Source organism: Oreochromis aureus, linkage group 18 (genome assembly GCF_013358895.1).
Source record: "Oreochromis aureus strain Israel breed Guangdong linkage group 18, ZZ_aureus, whole genome shotgun sequence".
Lineage (NCBI taxonomy): Eukaryota > Metazoa > Chordata > Actinopteri > Cichliformes > Cichlidae > Oreochromis > Oreochromis aureus.
Window position 1 is genome coordinate 26,679,122 of NC_052959.1, and position 24,169 is coordinate 26,703,290.

General features: G+C 39.1%; 1 protein-coding gene across 2 annotated transcripts in view; it reads right to left on the reverse strand.

The window, feature by feature from the left end:
• Positions 1–3,546: 3,546 nt before the first annotated feature.
• kirrel1b (kirre like nephrin family adhesion molecule 1b) overlaps positions 3,547–24,169 on the reverse strand; it is a 78,802-nt gene continuing 58,179 nt past the window's right edge. The window contains exons 5-15 of one of the 2 annotated variants that reach the window (XM_039602383.1): positions 22,571–22,721; positions 21,090–21,195; positions 20,245–20,393; positions 18,792–18,919; positions 18,237–18,363; positions 16,181–16,281; positions 12,370–12,586; positions 10,671–10,778; positions 7,781–7,908; positions 6,986–7,096; positions 3,547–5,436 (exon numbers count right to left, since the gene is read on the reverse strand). In XM_039602383.1, coding sequence (XP_039458317.1) covers positions 4,771–5,436; positions 6,986–7,096; positions 7,781–7,908; positions 10,671–10,778; positions 12,370–12,586; positions 16,181–16,281; positions 18,237–18,363; positions 18,792–18,919; positions 20,245–20,393; positions 21,090–21,195; positions 22,571–22,721 — 1,992 coding nt within the window. In that variant the 3' untranslated portion in view covers positions 3,547–4,770. The remainder of the gene's footprint in view (positions 5,437–6,985; positions 7,097–7,780; positions 7,909–10,670; positions 10,779–12,369; positions 12,587–16,180; positions 16,282–18,236; positions 18,364–18,791; positions 18,920–20,244; positions 20,394–21,089; positions 21,196–22,570; positions 22,722–24,169) is intronic. The other variant, XM_031754928.2, reaches the window with a different exon arrangement.

Below are 24,169 nucleotides of genomic sequence, written 5' to 3' on the forward strand. Positions count from 1 at the left end.
GATTATTCTCGTGTTTTAACGCCTTGGTGTTCATTCTGAGGAGGTGATAGGTCTGGGCTTCTCTGCTTAGGCTGCTGCCCCGCGAACACCTCGGATAAAGCGGATGAAGATGGATGGATGGACTATATGAGTGAACACTAGAATAAAATGTGGTCTTTTTTTGTCCAGAAGCAGATGTTGACAATTATTGTTGCTGATGAGCTCCATTCACTGCTCTTCATTAAATATTGCATATGGGAAATAGTTTTATCAACTGTGACTTGCTTTGACAGCTTTGAGTGTTTTCTCAGTCAACTTCTTGGGGTCCTGACGTCATGAACAGGAGTGAATCTGGCAGCAAAATCGAAGGATGCTGCAGCTTGAAAGTCAGGAAGACCTGCCTTAGAAAACATACTCTACTCTGAGACCATAACTTATAAAGTGAACATCATGTTGTGTTAGTAAGAGTTGGAATGATTGACAGAGCCGATAAACTCATCAGCAAAGTGTTAATTGAAGTCATAGATAATAGGCGTTGGGGCTATTTCTCCATAGACTTCTACACAAACTGACTTCTTCCTTCACCCAAACTTGTTTGCTTTGTACTATACTGCTCTGTGTCCCTTTGTGTCATTGTCATTTAACACAGAAGGTTTATTTCTCATAGGATTAGCTTTCATTTGAACTTTGCGCATGGACCGAAAATTTTTAATCTGCTATCGGTGATTAAAATTATGACACTATTACAGGTTAATGAAACAACTAAAGCACATCACCTTGGAATACCAGTACAATTTTGATCTCAGATGAGCTTGGATATAAACTAGATTACAGAGTATACACAGTATTATGCAGGAGTAGGGTTGTAAAAAATATTTTCAAATATTCATTTAACTGTTAAATATTACATTCTCTTTGTGTAGCCTAGCTGTTGTCAGGAGTGATCTCCATCATGCCAGCAGGTGACAACACGACTGTTTGATCGCTATTATATTTGCTGAAAATATCAGTCAAACCCTAATTTTTAAAGCCCAGTGGTTCCCACATATTTCAGATGACATGAAAACACACTTGGGTTACAAAACAAACACACGCACACGCGCTCCCACACACACTCACAGTCACATATAAGCTTACATAAACACAATAAACACAAATGGCTGTTGCATTTGTTTTTCTGCTCAGTTCATTTTTTGCACAGTCTTTTGGCACTCACTGGAAACTCCAAAAGGTAAAAATGGACACCGAGCCACTTCAGTCACTCTTGGCCGGGCCTGTCACAGCACAGCACAGCATGGAACAGAGCAGTTAGCTGTTGGTCTGGCCTGAATCTAGCCTGCGTTGGCCTAGTTGAGGCAGAATTTTGGCTATTTGTGGCCTGGCTGGGCAGTCGTTTTGGCCACGGATGCACAAAACCCTTCTCACTTTTCACTGGGTTGATTAATTAGAACCCCTCTATCTGATGCATACAACATAAAATAAAGTACTGTCTTTAAGAGTTAAATCACACGCTTTCAACTACAGTGGTGATGGATCACTATAAAGTAATAGAAAAAAAATTAAAATACTGATTTTCTTAAAAAGAAACATGATTATGGAATAATTTAACAATGGATGAATGTCATGAGCTCATGAAGCTATATATTCTCTAAAAAAGACACCCGACATACAAACATTTATGCAAGCAAGATAGATATACCGACCCCATATGTTGTAATCTCGGAAGAAAGCTATGCTGTGATGATTTTTTTCCATGAAAAGACAGGTTCATCCTCTAAATTTGGAAGCTTGTAGGTGGCAATTAATATGACACAGGGGAGAGAGTAGAGTACTCCTTCTACATAAGAGCATCAGTACACATTGCAGTGAGAGGTACATATGGAAAAAAGGGGAAAAGGACATAAAATAACAACCCAGTGGAGTAAACACCTCTTCTCTTCCAACTCACACATCTTTTCGTTGCTGAACCAAATCTAAACACATGTTCTGCATTTTTGGCATCTGTGGTGTCTTTTACATATTCATATGTCCCCACTGTCAACAAACCGTAAACAGTAAAGAGGTAAAATCTAAGTACCTGGATGGCCTGGCCATGTATTTGTTGGCCTCAGTACCTCCTCTGTGTCAAATGTACTCCTTCTACACAAGGTCGTAACGACATTGTATGTCAGATGCAAAATACTGCGCAGCTACAACTCTGTAAAAGGGTTGTAAAGAGGTAATAGTATGCAATACCAAGGCTGTGATAACCATATAAATTTAAAAGGCTGCTCCATCTGCCATTCTTTTCTACGAAAAGGTTTATATAGTGACCTTGGAGCTACAAGGTTCAATCTGATGTTCTAATCAGAAACGGTGTGTCTGTGGTTTTATTTCTCTGTGTTTATTCAAAACAGAGGCAATAAATACATTTTTTACAGCCCCTTAGCACACAATTACCATAATATACCGAGAGGGGTTGATAGGGCGGCTGATACACTCAATGATTACCTCTGGAGGTGCTGAGATTTCAGGCTTCCCTTTGCAGCCTGGGGTCTTATTTTAAAACACCACTATTATCTGTTCTCAGATTTTAACTGCTGTAGAATAAAGGTACAAGTGGGTGAAACTTTATTGCTTCCGCTCTCTCTTAACTGCGGCTGTCCAGTGAAGTATACACAGTACAGTATGTGCTCTTAGGAAAAGGTACAATTCCCAAGAGTTGCTAAAATGTGAACTGTCTTAATTTTTTGTGAGCAATAAAAATAGAGATCAGCCGATGAACTTTATAAGCTAAAGGTCAGTATATAGTGAAGACTGATGCTGCTGCATCTAATCAACAAACACGTCACCAGAAGGTGAAGTTTTGAAGTTATACCGTGAAGCAATCCAACCAAATCTCAGTAACAAAGTGTGCAAATTGTAACAACTTCAGTGTGGTAATCATTGCAAATGGTCAAATTGCTATTCAGTGACATTACTTTAGAGGAGCAACATTTTAAATGCTGATCATAACCCGGAGGGGTTAAAGGTCAATCACATGCATCAAAAGCTGACACAACATAATGGGAAAAATCTCGGACATAACATACCACCAAATTCCTGCTGCAGTGAGGAAACCAGCATACTTACACATACTTCAAATGTACAAAGTACCATATGAGCTAGATAGAATCCTCTGTACTTTCACTTTGATATGTTTGAACCTTCTCTTTGCTTGCAAAGTTTACAGCACAGCTCAGACTGAGCAGCTGCTTCTTCTCCATCCATTTCAATTGAATGTCGTCAACATTTGAAAAAGGCAGTCCAGTCAGAAGACTGGAAGTCAAAGAAAGAGCTTCACACCAAACAAAGATATCCATCAAAGACATTTGCCTTTGCCGGATATTCATCATTCTGAAGTGAAGCTCTTCATGTTTTTCTAATTTAAGTCTACAACATCCACTTTAAAAACACCATCCATCTCTTTGTAAAGGAACGTTTCCAATACGATGCCACATACACATTAAAAAGTGAGTGTCACCCAAAACGCTGAACCTTTGGTCCACAACTCCTTATAAAAATACTATAAAATGTTTCTGAATGCCGTTTTTTTTTTTTTTTCAATACCGGTCCGTATAAATATGGGAAAAAAATCTATTCTACTGTGCAAGTGATAGAAACACATACGTTTTTGACACTGAGGATAGGGGAGGTATCTTTTTGTACAAATTGCAGAAATTCATTTAATGAAAAAGCACTCCCACCTCATTTCACAAAAACCATTTATAGCATTGACCTTGAGTGAAATGTATAGAAATGCATCATGATGATAAAAATGAAAGATGGGGTGAAGGAGCATAGAAACGCTTGCTACCGCTCCGGTCATCTTAGATGTGGCATGTACAAAATCTCATCATCCAGAGCACCTCATTGTCCACGCTTTACAAAAAGAAGACACGTCTTAATAGTTCGTATGTGTTGGCACATAAGCATTGGCACTCTGGTCACTCACCTTAAGAAGCTTTGTCTCATTTAAATCAAGGTAGATCTTGTAAGGAATGGCAATTGGGTGAGTTTTAGTGAGGAAAGGGGAGTCAAAAAGTGCCACATATACTATTAGTCCAAGCTGCCCCATTGATGCAATACATAGAAACAAATAGGCTTGTAGAGATCTGTGTGTGTGTGTGTCTGCACGTGTGTGTTCTGCAATTTGTTAGAGTCACTAAATGTAAAACATGTGACTAGCAGAGGGGTTTGCTGTAGGTCACTGTACTGCATCACAATGTATAGTTTTGTACAAGGAAACATCTTTAAAATGACCCTAATCTCCATGTGCGGTTATTTACAGAGATGGGGCGGCAGGACCATGTGATGGAAGAAAACGGTCCAAGAGCAAGATGAGAATTGCTGGAAGAGAAAGGATCACTCGGCATCCTCTAAGCTCCTCTTCTTCATCATGTCTTCATAGTGCTCTTCTTGTCTTTTTGTCTGTTTTCTCTTGATTGTGGCTCTCGCTGTTGTTTTTATTGGAGCATAAACATTGCAGACAGAAGATCTTCTTAGATGTGTATGAATATCGCTGTGCATGTGTTGCATGTATTGCTGTGAACCGTACGATATGCGATGCTGCTAACTGCTGGGTGTTTTATCAACTCGGAAATTTAGCCGAATACCATGCAGTGGTTAGGATGAAAACAGAAAACAGATTCTTAGGTGTTCATGTATAGATATGAGGGCATTTTTTGAAAATTTCAAAGATTTTTTTTATGTTTCTGTGTAATAAGTACTGCTCCTGCAAAAAGCAAATCCAAAAGCCTGTATACCTCTTTCTCACACATGAGTCTGCATCCGTTGTGTGTGTCTCTGGGAATAGTCAGAAGGTGGAGATGAGTATGAGAAGCGAGTGGAGCTTCCATACTTTCCCAGCCCCGTTTCAGGACTTTGTGGTCCTGGTCCTGGTCCTGGCCCCGGTCCCGGTCCTGGTCCCGGTCCTGGTCCCGGTCCTGGACCTGGCCCTGGACCTGTCCCTTGTCCCGTTGGGTACATCTCATAGGCTGGCCCTTCCTCTATGGGTGGAGCAAAGCCCATGCGGTAGCTGGGATACTGGGAAGGGTATCCGTAGTTGTCGTAAGCCAGTTGGGTGGAGCTGTCCAGCAGGCCGCAGTCTCCAGGGTATTCTCCGGGTGACTGAAGAGCTGGATTAGCAGGGGCTTGCTGGCTTTGTGCTGCCCTGGAGAATGTGTTGAATTGGGCATAAGTAGAATGGGACATCCTGGAAGGTGGACGAGGGTCGTAGCAGCCAGCTCTTGAGCCCGGCACCGCACTGGGGGGAACTGCACCGCTGGCAGAAGCAGAGGGTCCGCTGGAAGTGGCTCCTGCTGGTCCGCTGCTTGGGTTTGGAGAGCGAAACTCTCCCTGGTAGTGGACGACCCGGGACTGGGGGCGCGCCTCATCATGGGTTGTAGCACGGACATTGTAGTAGCCATTGGTTGGATCCTGTGATCAGAAAAAGAATATTAATCTTTCAGTAAATCCTAATATCTCTCTCTCTTCATATACCATCTGTTCTGTGCTTGATTAGCTTAGTTTCACTTTGTTTCTATTACAAAAACAGTCTTTTTTGTATAGTGTATAAAAAAGCCAGCTTGGATTTTTCTTTGAATCAATTAGAGTGGCCCTACCCCCAACCCCCACCCCTCATCTGCTGGCCAATGGTCTGAATCCACGTTTAAGACATGTATGCCTCTTTTAAATATAATCTATTCTTAGTAAGGCCTTAATGCTTTTTATAGACTACTAAAGGGTTAGTATGCCAAGCAAGTGGTGAATATTTTTACCACTTGTTTGGGATATGTATTTTATATCACACTGTTGCTACAAAACAAATCAAAAGAAAAAAAGTATAATAATCTAAAAATAAAAGTTAAATTAAAATTCTAAAAATCTTGCATTATGTTGTCTTATATTGCAGCAAACTGTAGAGTGTCACAAGATATGCATGGTGGATAACGGTGGTGCGCTGTTGTTTCATGCATACACACAAAACTGTAATGATATGAGTAATGCAGCACAGTGTATGTGTAATAGAAATTAATTATTAAATGCCAAAATATTACCAAAGACAGATATGTACTCTAATTACATTTACCATCGGTACTATTAGAACTTTAATAATTACAGGGGATATAAAGGGTTACGTCCAAATATTTAATATTTTTTATTTCTTGACAAAACTGCTGGGAAAGACCAAAACCAACAAGGCTAGGACTATTTACAAAGAGTTGTTTCTACACAGGCTCTTTGCATTTGGTAGTATGGACTAAAATTCAAAGCAGTGTTTTTGACTTTGACTCTTCTTTGAACTTGCACCTCCTCGTCTAGGATTGAAATCAATATGAATTCCTCCAAGCAACCACTGTCTGCCATGCCCACAACAAGCCGAATATCCCAAAAAAGGCTCTAACTTACGGTTCAGTGTAAAGATTGTATAGAAACAATGAAAAACTCTGCTAACACTGAAATGCTCGATATCAAACCTGAAACTTCAGCATCCTGTGGAGGACTTCGCTGCTTTATCGCCCAGTTTAAAATGCTTAGGAAAGTAATCAAGATGTAATCAAGTTAAATATGCTACATCACTGGTGAAGAAACTGAAACAGTTACGTGTGTATTTATTGTCTTTTACTTATTTAGTCTAGAAAAGTTAAAACTATGTTATTTGCAGCTGTGTGCCAATCACAGCAGGGGCGAGCTGCCTAAGAATTCTGGCCTTTTCAAGAGATACCTGATCATCAGACTCTATAAGTGAACTCAGATACAGATAGTGGAGGTTTCTAAGCCAGGACACTCACACTCTAAAAAGGCACTACAGAAAAAGTGGCTTTTAACTGTGATGTAAAGCCACAGGAAAAAGTATAGCAGGACCTGAAGAACATGATCACAAATCTCATGCACCATGCCAAATGTCCAGCGATGCTCTAGATAAGTGTTTTTTTATTTTAATCGAGTACGAGCATGCCAAAATATCTTCGCTGACTCATCTCACCTTGAGCTCGTACTCCTCCCGGGTGTCGCTCTCGCTTCTGACGTCCTGCTTCAGGTCCATGTCATCTTTGAATGGCTGAGTGGAGGGAGAGAGGGAAACAGAGGGCAGAAACTAAACCATCAAACAACGAAACACACACACGGAAAGAGGGAGGGTGAAAAAGGAAAGGAGGAAGAAGAGAGGGAGGGGAGAGGAAAACAGAGTTTCAGGTTTTGAATCCCAAGAGACCGGAAGACGAGAAACGGTTAGTTGTTGGAGAAAAGGGTGTTTTTGCCCGAGCTTTAAAACCGCGTCAGAGGAGCTGCGTCGATTAGATTCTCCAGGACTTCTGGGGTTGAATTCTCCTCTAAAAGGAACACAATGTAAAAATGAGTGTGTGTCTGTATATTTGTTTAATATTTCTGTGTTTTTTGTGTGCACAAATATGTGTGCAGTGAGGAAAAACTGTGTATTTTTTCCCCAAGTTAGTTTTTCTCTTGTATCTATGCGTGAATGTCTTGTACTTGTTTCTCCTCATATGTGTGTATACACATGCTTCATTGTGCTTTATTGATTTTGAGTCGAGTGTGTGCGCGCATATATTTTGACATCTTTTTTATGGGTTTGTGCTTTTTAGTGTGTCTTTAGTGAGGCCTTGTGCGTGTGTCTTTGTTCCCACTGTGTGAGTGTGAGAATGTCTGCGTGTGCCGCTCCTGCCAAGTCGCCTTTAGTGTCAGTGTATCTGTACATTTAAGGCCATTGACCCATACGCCTCCTCTCCACGGCCCCCGGTGACTCAGATGGGAGTCTACTCACGGAGTACATGGCCTTGACCATCCGGGTTGCTGTGGAGACGTTGGCTGCCTCCTCCTCCAGGCTGTGGGTCTCTTTGTTCACCGTCTCTACCTTGATGTCTGGTTTACCGAGGGTGACACCCCTTCGACCTGGAAGAAAAACACAACTGCCGGTTATAATGTGTGGTAATGTTAAGATAAATGATTGACTTCTTTTTCAGTCTAGCTAGAAAAGTAGCAAGAAAAGAAAACTTCAGCATTATTTTTTGTTTTAAATTTGTTCAGCTTGCCTGGTTCATTATTTGCCTTGGCATGCTGACAGCCTTAAAAGAAATGAAAAATATCACAACATGAGCTCTGAGGATATGACAGTGAAAGAATATGCTAAAATATCTTCACTCTACTTGGGCAATAATTTCTTTATCAGGGGTTGTTTTGATTAAAATTTATAAGAAAGATGAATATCGTTTCAGCAGATGTCTCTGTCTGCAAATCCAAGGATGATTCATTATTTGTTTTGTTGTCTTTTATATACGAACTTCTCAGTTTTAACCACCTTCGTCCTTTCCTTGTAGGTCTGATATTAGTTTTTTCTTATTTGTTTATGCGGTTATCATTTTGTATTCTGTGTTTATGTGTATTCTTTCATAGTTTGTGTATCTTGGTATGCTGTGGTTGTTAATCCATCTGCTTGGCTGGACTTTGTACTTTGGGTCGGCTACTGTTTCGTACGGTGGCCCTGAGAGGCCAAACGGACTGCAACTTAAGGAAACACCAGCAATAAGAAAAACGCTGCAAAAGCACACAAAACACAACGGAAATAGGAAAAACGACAACAGAAGTGTTTCTGGGGAGACAATAACCCAACGGACCAGTTGCAGGAACCCAAAACATGGTAGGTGTGTTTTGTCATGATTCATATAATACTGATGACGGATTTTTAGGCTAATAGTTGGGCTAACACACTTACCTCTCACCTTTTCTTTCTTCACAAAACCGATCGATCCTCCACTTCTTTTAAGTGTCTCCCAGCGCAATTCTTAGCATATTTTGGTTCCTGCAACTGGTCCTTCGGGTTATTGTCTCCCCAGAAACACTTCCCTTGAGCTTTTGGAAATCTGTTTTTTCCTATTTCTGTTTTCGTTTTTCCTATTTCTTTTTTCTTTTATCCTATTTCTGTTTTCGTTTTTCCTATTTCTTTTTTCTTTTATCCTATTTTTGCTTTCGTTTTTCCTATTTCCATTGTGTTTTGTGTGCTATTGCAGCGTTTTTCTTATTGCTGGTGTTTTCTTAAGTTGCAGTCCATTTGGCCTCTCAGGGCCACCGTAGTTTTCTAAAAGAAGACGCTGTGGAAGTGTCTGTAAATTAAAAAAAAAAAACTTTCAGAACAAATAGCATACCATGTGAAAGCATCTAAAAAATTTTAGCCAGTTTTTCTCAAAAACAAGCAGCTCCACAGGTACATTTGAAATAAAAACAAAATTATAACGTGCTTTAGCTTCACTGTAGGAATTACAGTCATTCAATAAATACTTTCCCATTTATAGAGCTCAAAAGTAATTGGACAAACTGTCATAATTTTAAATGTTGGGAAAGTTTTTAATACTTGGATGAGATTCTTTTGCAGTCAATGAATGGCTGAAGTCTGAGCCCTGAGCTGTTTCCTTCCTGCAGCCGTTTCACTCCTCAGTTGTTGCTCATCTTTGGGTCATTCTGCATTCCTTTTTTTACAGTTTTAATAAATGAGAAGCTGCTCTGTTGAGTTGAGATCAGGTGACTGTCTTGGCCATTCCAGAATATCATTTTTTTTACTTTGAGAAACTCTTTTGCAGCATGCTTTGGCTCACTATCCATTACTATAATGTTATTATAACATGTGTGTGCTTTCTCTCCTTCTCCATACGTTTCTTATTTTTATTAAACCCTTTGAATTAAAGCTGGAAAACCTAAACTCTACCTCACCAACACATTTTGTGAATTTCAACTTGGTAAAAGTCAACCTAAAATGTTAAGATTAAATATATTTACTGTGTGCAAAGAGCTTTATTGAGCTAGGATAAAGCTGTCTTGTCTATAACTGCAAACATGTAAATATTAGGGCAATAAAAGAAGTGTATTTCTATACTGTCTCATGCAACCTAAAATGCTCAACTCAACATGCTTCAGTCGCAAAGCAGTCAATATTTGTCAGCACAAACAACTCACTTCCACAGCCAGAAACCTTAAAAGTAGAGATTTAAATCTGTGAAGTGTCGCGCTGCATCGTAGACGACAAATGAAAGACTGTTTATCTGGAGCCACAAAGATGTTTGTTTGAGTTTCTATTTCCAAACGGTGTCTTTTCTGTAGAGGTGTTATCAGCTCTGAACCAGAAAAAAATACACTCTTATCCACAGAAAATCCCTCTGGGGACTCTGCCAGTCACCTTCACTGTCTTTCCCACTTCTTTATTTGAGATGGAGCAGCTCAAAATTAAACAACTAAGAGACACTGCTTGTTTTTAGCTCCCCGTTTAACGGAAGCGTGATTTGTGTTCATAAATACTAATTGGATTGCTGCAGGCTGTAGAAATAACATATAGGAATTCATAATTTAAATACTATTCACCTCTGAATGCTCTTGTTTTCTGCTCTGTTGTTTATGTACTTTATCTAGCGTAGAAGCAGCTTATAAATATAAGTCAAAAGAATTGAAAGGGAAATGTACAGTAGGCGTCTTAAGGCAGTTTGCCATATTATATGAATATTCATTAATATCGCTTGCTATAAGGCTGGCAAGTGTCCCTTTTTTCCAGGAAAAGCAGAATGACAGTTGTAGAGAGTGGATAAAAGAAAGACTGATAGACACACACACAGTATAAGTGTGTGCATGCCCCTACACAAACACATTAGAGAGCGACTGTGTGCACTCACTGCCTTTGCGTTGGCGGTACAGGAAGAAGGCGAGCGGCAGTAGAAAAATAAGCAGCAGAAAGGAGGAGACCAACGTGCCACCAGCGATAATTCCCACTGGAACAATATCTGAAACAAACACATGCAGAAAAAGGGTATGGGGTTGAGGGACAGCTGCTGCCTCATTGTTACAGAAACCTGCGCGGATGCAGCGTCGTTTAAGCACAAATCCACTGGTGTTCTAGCTTAATATTGAATCTCTGAGGGCTGCTTCTGTTGATAAGGCGCAGAAGCAGCAGTAGTCAGACAAGGAATGAAATGCTTTAAGTGAACATGTGAGGGGAAAATCCAGGCTCCGTCTCTTTTTCTCGCTTTCAAAGATGTTTGGGAGATTTTCTGAAGCCGGCGAAATCTGACAGTTGAAACAATAGCAGTTTGACAGAGCATGGAGAAGCCATTTTCTCAATGTAATGTGGCATACCAAGCTCTGGCAATAAAATATGTAACCATCCAGAATGGACTAACAACACTGTCTATCTGTTCTCCGGCTGAGGCCACAGCTTAATAATCTTGTTCAAGGGCATTTGAGCTTGTAAGAAAGAGAAGAACATCTTGTTCGGGGACATTAAGTTCCCCGTCTGATTTTTTTTCTGTAAACAAATTCAGTGCTTAAAAACTCAGCTGTTTGCCTTCATCACAAAACAAACGGCAAAGCACACAACCAACCGTCATCAAATTTGGAATTAAGTTTCTTAATTATTATGATGAAAACTACGTGATATTGCCTTAGATAGATGAGTGAGGAGCATCTAGACATGAAGAGATATAGAAATCTTTAACATGAAACATCCAGTTGATATTTCATTGTTCATATTAATAGTGTGTTGATGCAAATTCCTGTTGCCTATCACAAGAAGCTCACCCAGAAAAAAAAATGTTTTCATGGTGTTTAAAGCCCAATGAATTAATTTAACACCTTCCTAATAAATTATTTCCAAAGCCAATTTTTTAGAAAAATTGGAAACCTGGAGTATTTCTCACAAAGTTTGCCACATCTGAGTGATTTATACAGAAATGCCAGAACTGGAACTCAACAATGAGAACTTTGCAACTCATAAATTTAACTACAGTTAAGGTGTTTTGCATTCACAAAAGGCTTCTCTTAGAAAAGTCCAGTGTAATGTTAACATCCATGGTTGCTACATGTAATCTTTGTCTTCTTCTATGCTTTTGCTTTATGTATGTAAACTTCCACAATGCAGTAGCCAAACAGAAAACATAATTCTAGCATTAAACTAGGAAGGCAGGAAGGGTTTTGTGCTTTTGCCAGTGGAGTAGTTGTGTATCTATGTGTTTGAAAAGACAAGGAGAGCAGCTCATGCAAACTAGATACAAATTTATGATATATATGATAAATATTTTAATTCTGTTTATTAACTACTGCAATCTGCATTGATCACGTGCCACGGCAGGCTTCATCTGTGCTTTAAAGATGAACAAGTTATATAAAAAAAACAACTAAATGATTTTATTCACCCTAATCTAAAACCCTAACTTCAACACAGTCTCTACATAATGGTGCATTATAATTCCATTATGCTAATATTTGAATTGATAATAGCAAGTAAAGATGACTGTAGTTTATTTTCTGTAATGTGTATATGTGAGGAGTACTCAGCATGATCACCATGTTCAACATTTCCCTTCCCCCCCTTCATACCTTTCTCCTCCAGTGTGATAATCATGGTGCCAGGTCCGAAGGAGTTCCAGGCAGTGCAGTTGTACGGGGAGTGGAAGTCTGACTCCATGACATTGTTGATGGTCAGGGTGGAGAGAACAGCCCCGCCTTGAGATGGAGGTTTACTCTGCTCCACTGTGTACCTCTCCATTAGTGTGCCTTTCTCTTTTTCCCAGACGTTTTCCTTCCACGCCCAAACCTGTAACAAAGATACCAAAGGCCTGACTTCTAAACCTGGACAACCTGACAGAGAAGAGGCCAAGGCTATCACACACAGCTGGTAAAATACATTTTAAGACATCAGTAAAACATTTTGGAGTGAGCACCGGCTTTTGCATTTGTTCTGTTTCTTCAAAGCCTCTAAAAAATCAGCCCAAGTGTACTTCAGTTTTAGATTAAGTTAAGAATAAAGACTTGATATATCTGTAAATATATAAATATGTGCCTAATCAACACATCTCCTCCAAGCTGTATTAATGCGATGCTGATCTAATCACCAGCATCTGTAATTTGTTTGATTTTTATCTAAACTCCAACATTTTCTGCTGCAATCATCCACTTTAACCTCAGGGATCAATAATGCTGATTTCACTTTTTCACGATAGCCTCACATCGAGGGACACACACACACACACACACGAGCAACAGATGGGCAGTTGTTAAGACGTGTTAAAAGAGACAAAAGCGAGGAAATACATTTTAAGATCGAACGATTATATTTTCACACCTTGGTAACTGGTACACTACTCCCTAATTAAAATATGTGCATCGAGTTTTCTGAGTGGGTGAGAAAACAGTTCTTAAACAGAAGAGACACACACACAGTGCAGCAAGTGTACACGAGCGGTAAAAACTCGAGCAGGTTTTTCTACTTAAAATCTCCTGAGGTGGAATTCCCCGGGTATTAAATATAGAGCATGACAATATCAAATATACATACACCCAAATGTTGGGCTAATGTACCTCTTAACCTGGCTTGAAAAAATAAAAAGGTGAATATCATTAAAGACTCAACCAGGGACAGTTTTTGCAGAACGCTTCATTTTCTTCACTCTCTCTCTTTTAATCGCACTTCCTCACAATAATTATGTTGCACCACCTTTGTCTGCATCTCTGTCCCTCTTTCTCAGTCTCTCATTGCTTGCATTATGGACACACACACACACACACTGCCCATACTTTTTCACACACACACACAGCATCATACTTCATATTTTATGAGTCCCTGTGTCTCTGCATTAAGCCTAGACTATAATGTCATATCACATTATACGCTCTGAGCTCTCTGCCAATGCAGCAGGGGGCTGAAGCTTTCTAAAAGCTCTGATTTCTGTCATGTCGGCACTGCACAATTGGATAATTGACGCTGAAAGGTACAAAATTTTACTCTCCCTCCATCTCTCTCCTTCTCATTTCGATCTACTTCACCCCCACTCTCTCTCTCACTCATTCTAGCCTTCAAACTCAAATGGCGTAAGTGGATTTATTTCAGTTCTTTTTGCTTCTTTTTGTGATATGAGTGCATACTGGTCATCGTGTTCTTTTTGAAATTTTATATCGAATGCCATACCACTTATATTTTAACTTATATAAAACTCACTTTAAATTAAATTAGAGTTTGGTCGGGCATTGCTCTCAGTGACTTTAGGAGAAAAACAGCACACACAGCTGCTGGTATGGCAAATTCAGGCGGATACTCAATTACAGTTTTCTGGAAAGGCAATCTGAGAGAAAGCTTTCTTTTAACAGAAATGATGGTGCTTACTTTGAAAAGGATTACTGAACTGAGTTTTTGGTGTACAGCCCGATTCTTGCTAAAATGGAGACGGTCTGGATGCTGATTGTCTTTATATGTGGGTTTGAAATTTATGTGATTATGGCATTTCTAAGTCATACTGATGGTATTTCACAAGAAAACTGAGTCAGTCTTTAGGAAAAATAGCCGGAAAGTGGTCATTTCACTGATCGCAATCCTACATCTTTACAAAGTCACACCTGAGCTCAAAGGAAGACCTTTAACCCACACACAGCACTGGAGGAGGTGTGGGTTGTGTAATGCCTTACTCAAGGGTAACTGTATAAAAGCAGATTGAAAGGGGAAAAAGGTTCACTCACTGATACAGGATTCAAATCTTTCAGCAACACATCTCTGTAACCTTCCAATCAGGCGATAACCAGCTCTGAGTAATGATACATGTGACAGGGTCACGATATAATATCTGCATATGAATAATGTAGAATCTGCAGGAAAGGAGCATTGCATATGGTGACAGATGGTGACTGGTTTCTGTCTGTAGTCCACTTGAGGTACACGTGTTATTAACCCGTCATGTTTACGTTTCAATAAATGCACCATTTTATTTATATATTTACATTTTTGCTCTGCATTCACGAATAATGAATACCTCACAGTCATGAACAGGATACTAGAGCCATTGGTCGGATATCCTGAAAACACTCACAGGCTCAAAATTTTAGCTGGTCTTACCAAAGCCTAAGTAGGTAAACTAGCATATGAATACTTCAAGGTGAATATATCATAAATAAATTACATTTTTGCCAAAAGAAATCTATAAACAACCTACTTTTGTTTTTTTCCTTAATTGCATTACACTTTTTACTCCTGTGTTGAAAAATGAGTCTTACATCATAATAAGAGGAAGGGATGATCGATACTTTGATTGATCCTGATATAACTAAACTACACCAAAGGTTGTAGACAGTGAAATAAATCTGAAACCAACACTTGGCTGGCTTTGTAATGTGATTGATTCCATCACTGTGAAACTTGTCATGTTTACAATCGATTCCCAAAATAGAGGTACAAGCATCAGTGCATCCCTGAGAGATGGTGGAGGATTCGGAGGAGATGATTCATTTAAAGAAAGTTCAACATTTCTTGGTTCATTTTCTCTTATAATTTCATTTTTTTCCCACATATTTGACTTTAAGAGAGCAGTAAACATGCATGTATGGTGGATATTGCACGATTACACATTGATGTGAGCTTGGGCTATTTGTAACAGCTAAAGACTTCCTGAAAGTTGACATATACACGTGCATCCACTGACTGACCAGAGCCAATGTATTTTTTCACTGGTGAAATAGTGGTAATTTGAGTGTCCTACAAAACCTGGGTGGTGACATTTAAAGGCTTGTAGAAACAGCTTTGTCAATAATAGAAAAATATGTCGTAGCTATTTTGTGATGGTGTGAGAGTTACAGCCAATTTCATACCTGCCTGTCATACACCAATTTGTTGTAAATTGTAAAAACTGCAAGCACGTTTAGCCGTGATTTATTAATATGATTTTGAACATTAAAGTCATCAGAGATTTCCACTTTTTAATCACTTTTACTTTTCAATAAAAAGACTTAAAATGTGCAACTCACCGCAAGCCATTCAAACACAAAACCTTTACAAATACTTTTGTAACGTGTGGCGTCAGTTGAAGCTGAATCTAATCTACTGCACTCCAACATCTCACTGGATCACAGTGCACAGTTTTGTGTGTGTCCTCTTTCTTTTCAGCCAAACACTACAGCAGCTGTTTTTGATGAGTCACACCTTCCACCACAGAGGAGGAACAGATTGTTCTCCCGTAATCATTGGAGAACAGTCGCTTATGTCGGTCTTTCGGCCTGTGTGACACAGGCTGGAGAGAGAAAGTAAAAATCATTTTGTTTTTCGGGGTGGACGAGGCGCTGCGATCACGATTCTGTCTGAGGCAGATGCAATCTGAAAAGGTCAAGCACCTCTGGAGAAGATTACAACTTCCAAGGATGGACTTACAATCTTATCAGGTGGAGGGGTGCTGGCGATGTAACACTTGATCTCCCCTCTCTCCCCTCTGACAGCGTACTGAACTGGATCACTGGAGATGATAGGGGGGCCTGAAAGGGTGAGATAGCACAAGGCAAAGAGAGAGATAGAGAGAGGGGGATACATGCACAGAGAGGAGGATTACTACAATTCATAAAAGAAATCGTATTAATTTGTAGAATTAAGAGAGAACCCCAAAAAGCAAATGAGAAAATATTTTTTTTCTTATATAGTGTTTGCTATTAGACCGCGGCACAAATAACTGCTTTATTAAGGAAAGAAGCATCTAGTATTAATACGTCCCATAGACAGTTCTTCAACCTCTATACCTCTATATTTTAGACTGCATTGATAATAGTGTTTCCTCACTCTGGCTATGTGCTCGATGATTGTACACAAAGAGTTTTAAAAAAGGCCAAGGAAAAGCTGAAAGATGCATTCACAATCTGGTCATGCACAAAATCCATGAAATGTCTGTTGCAGGTGGGTAATTTTAATGGTAACAACAACTTTCAGCAAGTTGCAGAAAGATTTTGCTGTTATCTACTGCTTTTCACAAAAACACTCTGAGCAAAGTCACTGAAAACCTGCTCGCTGCAATACTGTCACTCTCTATCACAGTGAATGAAAGACTGTTAACACAGCACCCGCACTGCAGTGCTCTCCTTTTCAGTAATGAAACCGGGCTAATAAAAGTAACACGCATGTAACGGCACTGTACGAGAAATAAAAATAAATCCGAGTGGAAAATAAAGTTACTGTGAGGAAAATATTTTAAAGCTGCTTTTAGCACTGACCTTTGTATTGATTCACAAGTTGAAAATAACATCCAGTCATCTCATTTTCAATTGTCATGCACAGATTTAATTACTGTGTTTCTGGACTTGACTGCAGTGGTTTTAATCATCAGTCCGAGCTCTCGCAACTGAATCCAGCTGAGGAAAAACTCGGCTGCCCGGATTTTGATCTGGCACTAAAAAAATGATCACATTACTCCAGTGCTGGCAAATTTGCACTAACTGCCTGTTAAATTCTCTATTGATTTTAAAATTTTATTCATTACTTTAAAAAATTGCTCTGAAGTATATCAAAGACCTATTAACACCATATTTGTCTCTAAATTTCCGTAGATTGGAGAAAGAGGCTCTGCTGTTTTGTAAAAGGGGCGTTTACCATTCGAGCTGCCCATGGATGATAACTTTTCAGTGTCTTTCATCTCTCTGTTGTTTGTTATTTCTCTTTTCTGCCAATTTGTTCCTATTTTGAACTCATTCCACTTATTTTTATGTACTTATTCTGAACTATGAAACCAAAGCTGGTGTGCTATACAGTAACCGTGCTCTGCTGAAGTATAAATAGCTCCATTAAAACAATGCATCATGCTTTGCAGTGAGTCATGGGAACGAGGTGGATGATACAAATACTGTTACTGTGTTCACATTAAGTGTCTGATTAGTGAATGAGTGCCAAAATAATCAGCAGATCATTAATAAAATGAAAAAAGCTTTTAGCTTTTCATTTGCAAGGACATACCAATGATTTTTTTTCTGTCCCCTTTTCTTGTTTGACCAGGAACTTGGCCATTTAGTGAAGATTTAAGGGGCATTTGTGAACTCTCTTTTTATCACTGTGTTCTTGGTGAATCAGTTTTGATTTATTAAGTACCTGCTGGCTGCTCTGTGAGATTTTGAAATATTGGGTTTTGGCCTGTTCATGACTGAAAAATTAGCTGATTAGATCGTTTGGGTCAGGCCAGAATAAATCAGGTCAGGTCGACAGGCCCATACAGTACTGTGCTCCATTCGCTCAGTGGCTTCAGCTGTCAGAGCGATTCAGATAGATGCATGCTTACATTTAACACTAGATCAAATAAACACATCCTGCAGGTCTGTGTGGTTTCATTATTCCTTGTTCGACATAGAATTAGGGCTGTGCTTTGTGTAGGGGGATCTCTTTACACATGTTGTGAGTTTTGCTAATATCAACACTTTTCTTGATAATGCAGAGTACGTGAAGATTAACTGACCGTTGACAGTGAGCGTAACCTCGGTCTCTCCCACGCCAATTCGGGGCACGATGGCCTTGCAGACATACTGGCCTGCATCAGCCTGGCTCACTGACTTCAGATGCAGTTGGTTGTTGTTGCTTAACACCTGGACGCACACACACAGGTAGGGGAAAAAAAACAGGCTGATGAAGAGGAAAAGAACAGAGATAAGCGGACTGGAGAGAAAAAAGGAGGGTGGAGGGAGGATTATCTATTTTTAATTCATATAGCATGTTGATTTACTTGGAGGGCACCATTAGTTTTTTCCCCTCAAGCTTTTTTTAACTTGTTAGCTAAAAATTAAAAATTTAAGATATGAAGATGGCTTTACAACTGAGCAAACATTAACAAAATCTAGGTCCTTAATATAGATGTGCTTATATATTATATGGTTAGGACTACGACTACATTAGCTGTTCTCACTTTATGTTCTATATATTTCAGTAATTAATAAGTATTTACAGAAATAATATTTTAATCCATCATGAATTGGTGATCTTATATTTAAGTTCAAAGGTAAAAATGTCTTTTTACCATGCTGGAACCCTTTTTAGTCCAGGTGAGGGTGAGAGGAGGGTTTCCAGACCACTTGCAGTTCAGAGTGACGTCTGCATCCACATCCACTGTAACCGGCCTGGGCTCCACTACCAGTATGGGGCCAACTGCAAGAAAATAGCAATCCGATCACCAAATGAGCAACAAAAGGATTCCTACCAAAGTCAAAGTCAAATTTATTTATATAGCTCCTTTCATACAAAGCAATTCAATGTGCTTTACAGAGACAGAAAGCAAAAAGCATTAGGACAAAACAAATAAATACAATAATTACAATTATATTTCATGTTAAAACTACAAAAACAAATTAGTTTTTAATCCGGATTTCAAAAAACTAATAGATTCTGCACACCGAAGACCAGAAAAGCACTTTAAAGCCTATTTACACTGCTTTGGTAGTTTTTGCACTAATTTTAAAATTCCCTTTTTAGTCTTTAAGGTTTACAAGTCTACATGCCCTTGCATCAGACGGCCTCTGAAAATGCTATTGTTTTATGAACTGGGAATGCCCCGCAGAGTCTCCGGTTCTTCTCTTTTATCTGTTCCTCAAAGCAAAACAACAAACATGTAGTGATGCTTTCAGCCATTACACTTCAAGCCACAGCGTTACAGGGAGGGCAGAAGGAGCCCATTAGTACTATTATTAATGGCAGTAGTAAAATTAGTAGTAGTAGTAGCACTAGTAGAATGGAACATTCACTTTTGCTGTTTTAATAGAATAAAGATTTTTATGTAAATATATTGAAAATTTTTGTCAAACTTATTATTTTAGCTATTTTTATCATTTTCAGCAGTCTTCTACACTTTATATTGTATAGAACACATTATATACAATATATAGTACTACAATAACATACAGTTTATTATTGTGTTTCTGTTTATCGTAAAGCATCTTGAGGTGGCTGTTGAGTTGATTTGGTGCTACATAAATAAAACTGAGTTGATTTTCATTTGATTCGTTTAAAAAAATATTGATTAGTTGAACTGTCTAGAAAGTGTGATTACAGAGAAGAAATTATATTTTATTATAGCAGAATTCATTCATATTCACTAAGAAAGAACTGTTTATTTCACTATCATAAAGCAAAACATTTTTGTGCAACATTTTTCTCTTTTTCTCCTTTTTCACTGCATTCTTTTGAATATGTCCTTAACTATGAAGAACACATTGCTTCTTTCACATTTTGTTATTTACCTAATTCATTTAAGTGTCTTTTTAACATTTCTTTATGTTTAGGAATTTGACATAAAACTCTGTTTAAACTGAGAGAACATGCAATAATAGCCTATTGGGAATTTACTCTGCGCAATACACGGATGGTGTATGGTAACAATATAAATGCAACATGTTTCTTTAGACAAATAGAGAGCACAAAGCGCATTCATGTCATCAGAATCCCACTCAGCTCAGGAGTGTTTGCACTCTACTCACAGTGTACGTCCACAAGGATGCTGACGTTAGTGCTTCCCACGGCGTTAAACACCTGACAGGACACGGGCTCGGTGAAGAACGAGTGATCTGCGGTGGTGACAAACACGCTTTCTCTGGCTCCCTCCAGCAGCACGCCACCTTTAGCCCACCTGACAGTGAGACACACAGCACAGTTCAACATGTTTCTAAGCGTTGTAAATCATTGTTATGTAGACCTCCCAGCGGGATGTTTCAAAAGCATAATGGCTTTTTGAGGTTATCTAAATGTTAGATTTCCACCATAAGACAATGATTCTTTTTATATTATCAATTAAGCTAACATTTACACGACTTTAATACGAAAACCTGAGGGAATGATTGCAAGAAATTTCTCTTCATTTCTGTTATCCGTGCTGTATCTTGCCAGATGCCTGACTCAAAATCAAATAACTATATTGCACATCTTCCATTAGATGACATTTAATGTTCACTCAGTAGGCCTAGTGCCTAAGTACCTGGCAGGGTTCCCACACAGGGACCCTCTGTTGGAGTCTCAAACCTCAAATTACAACCATCGTGTTAAACTCCAGCATTTTGCAGTTTCAGTGCTTCAGTGCTGTCGCTTAAGATAAAAGTCAGCGTTTAGCTGTACAAATGTTCAGTACTTTTATCAATTCTGTTCTCTAAGCAGAAATTGCTATTCAGGAGCAACAGCAGGGAGAGGGTATGAGCGCACTCACACAGATGAAAGAAAACATATTGGCTTTAAACATCTTATCTGCTCTGCAGGACAAGCATCAAAAAGTTTCTCATAGCCTGAAGTGCACAAAAACCTATAAACACATATTAAAAAAAAACATCCAGACCTGTAGCCCATGATAGGAGGGTTGGCAGTGGCCTGACAGGTAAAGGTAACCCTCTCTCCCTCAAGGACAGAGCGAGGCTCGATGGACAGGGTCACAGTGGGAGGGTCTACACAGGGAGAGATACACGTTTGATATATATTCTAAATGAACTTAACAATAATGTGAACATAAAGTGTATTTATAAAATATGCATGTAGCAGATGGCAATCGAGAAGTACCTTAAACCTTCATTCTTTTAAATGTTCAACAAGGGACACCTCCTATGGTTGCAAAAGGAACTCTGGTAGTAAAGAAAACTCTGGGTTCCCTTACTCTGAGACCTCAGTGAGCACATTCTGATGAGATTTTTGTTCTCATTTGAAAGTTTCGGTCCTTAGTGAATATAAAAGTGTGCTCATTTTATATATTACAGTCCCCATTAATATCCAGAAGAACAATAAAGCAGATTATGAATTAGGGTGGGCCTAGCATGTGAATGACAAGCAGCTACTGAAAGAGCAAGCAGTGTCACCCAGTTTCCCAGATCTGCCCTCTGCTTGAAATTTCTAAAATGCTGATGGAGAAAATGCTTAAAAAGCCAAAGCTTAAAAACACTGGACTCTGCAAATCAGAACTCACAGCGGTGCCTTTATCTTTTATATAGAGATCATGAGTGTGAATAATATAATGACTGCATACTATATGAACAAAAGTACTGGGCCACCTACATATTACAGCCTTGGAAACCTATGCCGTGAAGCGCCCGGTGCACAGTTTTTGTGCTGATGTTGCATGAATGCCAGAGGAGGTTTGGAAACCTGCAGTTATTAAGTCAGCAGAGTTTTGGGAATGTGTCTGAGTTTCTATAGTTTCTAAATGCTTTGCAATAACTCTTCTCACAGCTGATTTTGGAATATTTAGGAGGAACAGTGGCATCCTATTACAGTGCTACACTTAATTTCAGTGAGCTCTTTAGAACAATCCATTCCTTCACAAATGTTTGTGAAAGGCAGGCTGCATGTCTAGGTGTTTGATTTTATACATCTGTGGATATGGGACTGTCATTCATATAACGTCATTCAAGGAGAAACTTTGGTTACTTATAGACTTCTGCACTGATCCTATATCTTAAGTAAAACAGTTATTAAAGCTACTTTTTCCTTCTTGACAATAATTCCTGAGTTCTTCACCATAAAAACTTTCTGGTTCAGTAGGTGATGAAGTACAGTAGATTCCTGAACTGCTTCAGGCCTCCAAATATGTGCTAAAACAACACAAATCAAGCTAAATCAATTTGGAAGACATCCAGATTTGAGAATGTATTGAAAATTACTGACATGTATATTATTTTTTGCTGGTAATTACTTCAAGTTGGTGAGTGCTGGCACAGCTAATTAAAAATATTTACAGCTTTTGCAGTTTGCCTGCAAAAAATTCGCTCTGCTTCGTCACCAGAGCATCTATGTGTGTTTAGAGTCTTGCAGACAGGAAGAGTAACATACGGTGAACATTGAGGGTTAGGGTGGTTCGTTTCCCCATAGGTACAGCTGGATTGCTGGCCACACAGGTGAAATTGCTGCCACTGTCCGTGTCGACTGGTGTGATGGGCAGGTAGCTCCTGGTCGTAACCCTTTTCCTGTCTGGCAGCACTTCCTGTTCGACAAAGAAAAAGGCAGAGACAGGGCAAGCATTAGCAGGGGAGACGACGGGATAAGAGGAATTTAGGGAGAAGAGCCCACAGAGTAAGATCAAAGAAAAGATACACAGAAGAGAGGAAGGATGAAAAAAGGAGAAATAAAGGTAGAAAGACAGGTGGGGGAAGGAAAGAGACACTGGTGAGTTACTAATGGAGCCATGAGAGATGAGAAATAATTGAACATAAATAGAAATCCATGGACAGAAATAGAAAAAAATATATAAAGTATGTGAAGTTAAGAAGGAAAAGAAAGATATAGGAGAAAAGAATTGATAGATGAATCAATAATGTAAACAGTTCTTAGTGGCAGTCATAAAAGAGACGCCATAAATCTTCTTCAGACCAACATAAACATAAAATCCAGCTTTCTTGGAATGAGGAGGTGGCATTTTTTAAAATGCAGCCACAAAATCTGTCAAGAAACTGTGTACAGCTTTCAGTGTAGTTTAAATGCGTGGTCAGTAACAGGGTAATATAAGAGCAGCATGTAATATGTATGAGCATGTGTGGGGGGCATAAAGCTGGCTGTGAAGAGATGTAAAAACATCTGTGTTTGAGTGCGTGAGTCAGTGTTTGCTGCTGCATCTCTGTGCATATAAAAGCGCGAGTGTGCATATGCGAGCGAGTGTCTATGCGTGCGCGCGCTTGCAGACCTGCTTTCATGTGTACAGGAGAATATGCGGGATGGCGAGGAATCTGAACACGGAAGAAATGTAACACTGCGACTGTGTGCAAGGTGTCACCAAATACATTTCCTGCCTATATGTGTGTATAAAAGAAAATCTCTGGCAGTGGGTTAATAAAACATGTCTTGGATCTTTGTGTCTTTCAAGTTGTGTCACAACTGTAAAGCGAGGAATGCAAGAGATGTCTGGAAAGCATGTGCTCTGCTTCCGGGTAGAGGACATGGCTGACACTCGCAATATAAAGTCTGAAGTAGGAGTGTAATTAAACACATGTGTTGAGAAGGTGTGCAAGTGCTACGGTATTTTTTTTTCTAATACAAAAATTATGAAATACCACAAGTACATCTACTTAACCACTAATTTTAATTAGCTGCCCCTGCAAACTCCCTTTAGTGCATCAACTGAATTGTTAAAAGACATAAAAATAGAGTCTGTGGTATTTTCTAATTCATCACTATGGATGAATGAAGCAATGCACAGCAGCCCAAAGAGGGAAATGCAATGTGCCTTTTAGTTTGTTTGTTCTAGTATTAGTTGTTTTTTACACATTAACATTTACATCTACTCAACATGCTGTGTTAACACTGCTGACTTTGACAGCTCTCTACAGCTGACAAAGAGCAGGAAATTTAGGACTGAAAGTTTGTCGTGACCTCTTTTAGTATGTTTCATGGCTTAATTTTCATTTCAAAATGTAAGAACTTCGGTGTAACCGTGGT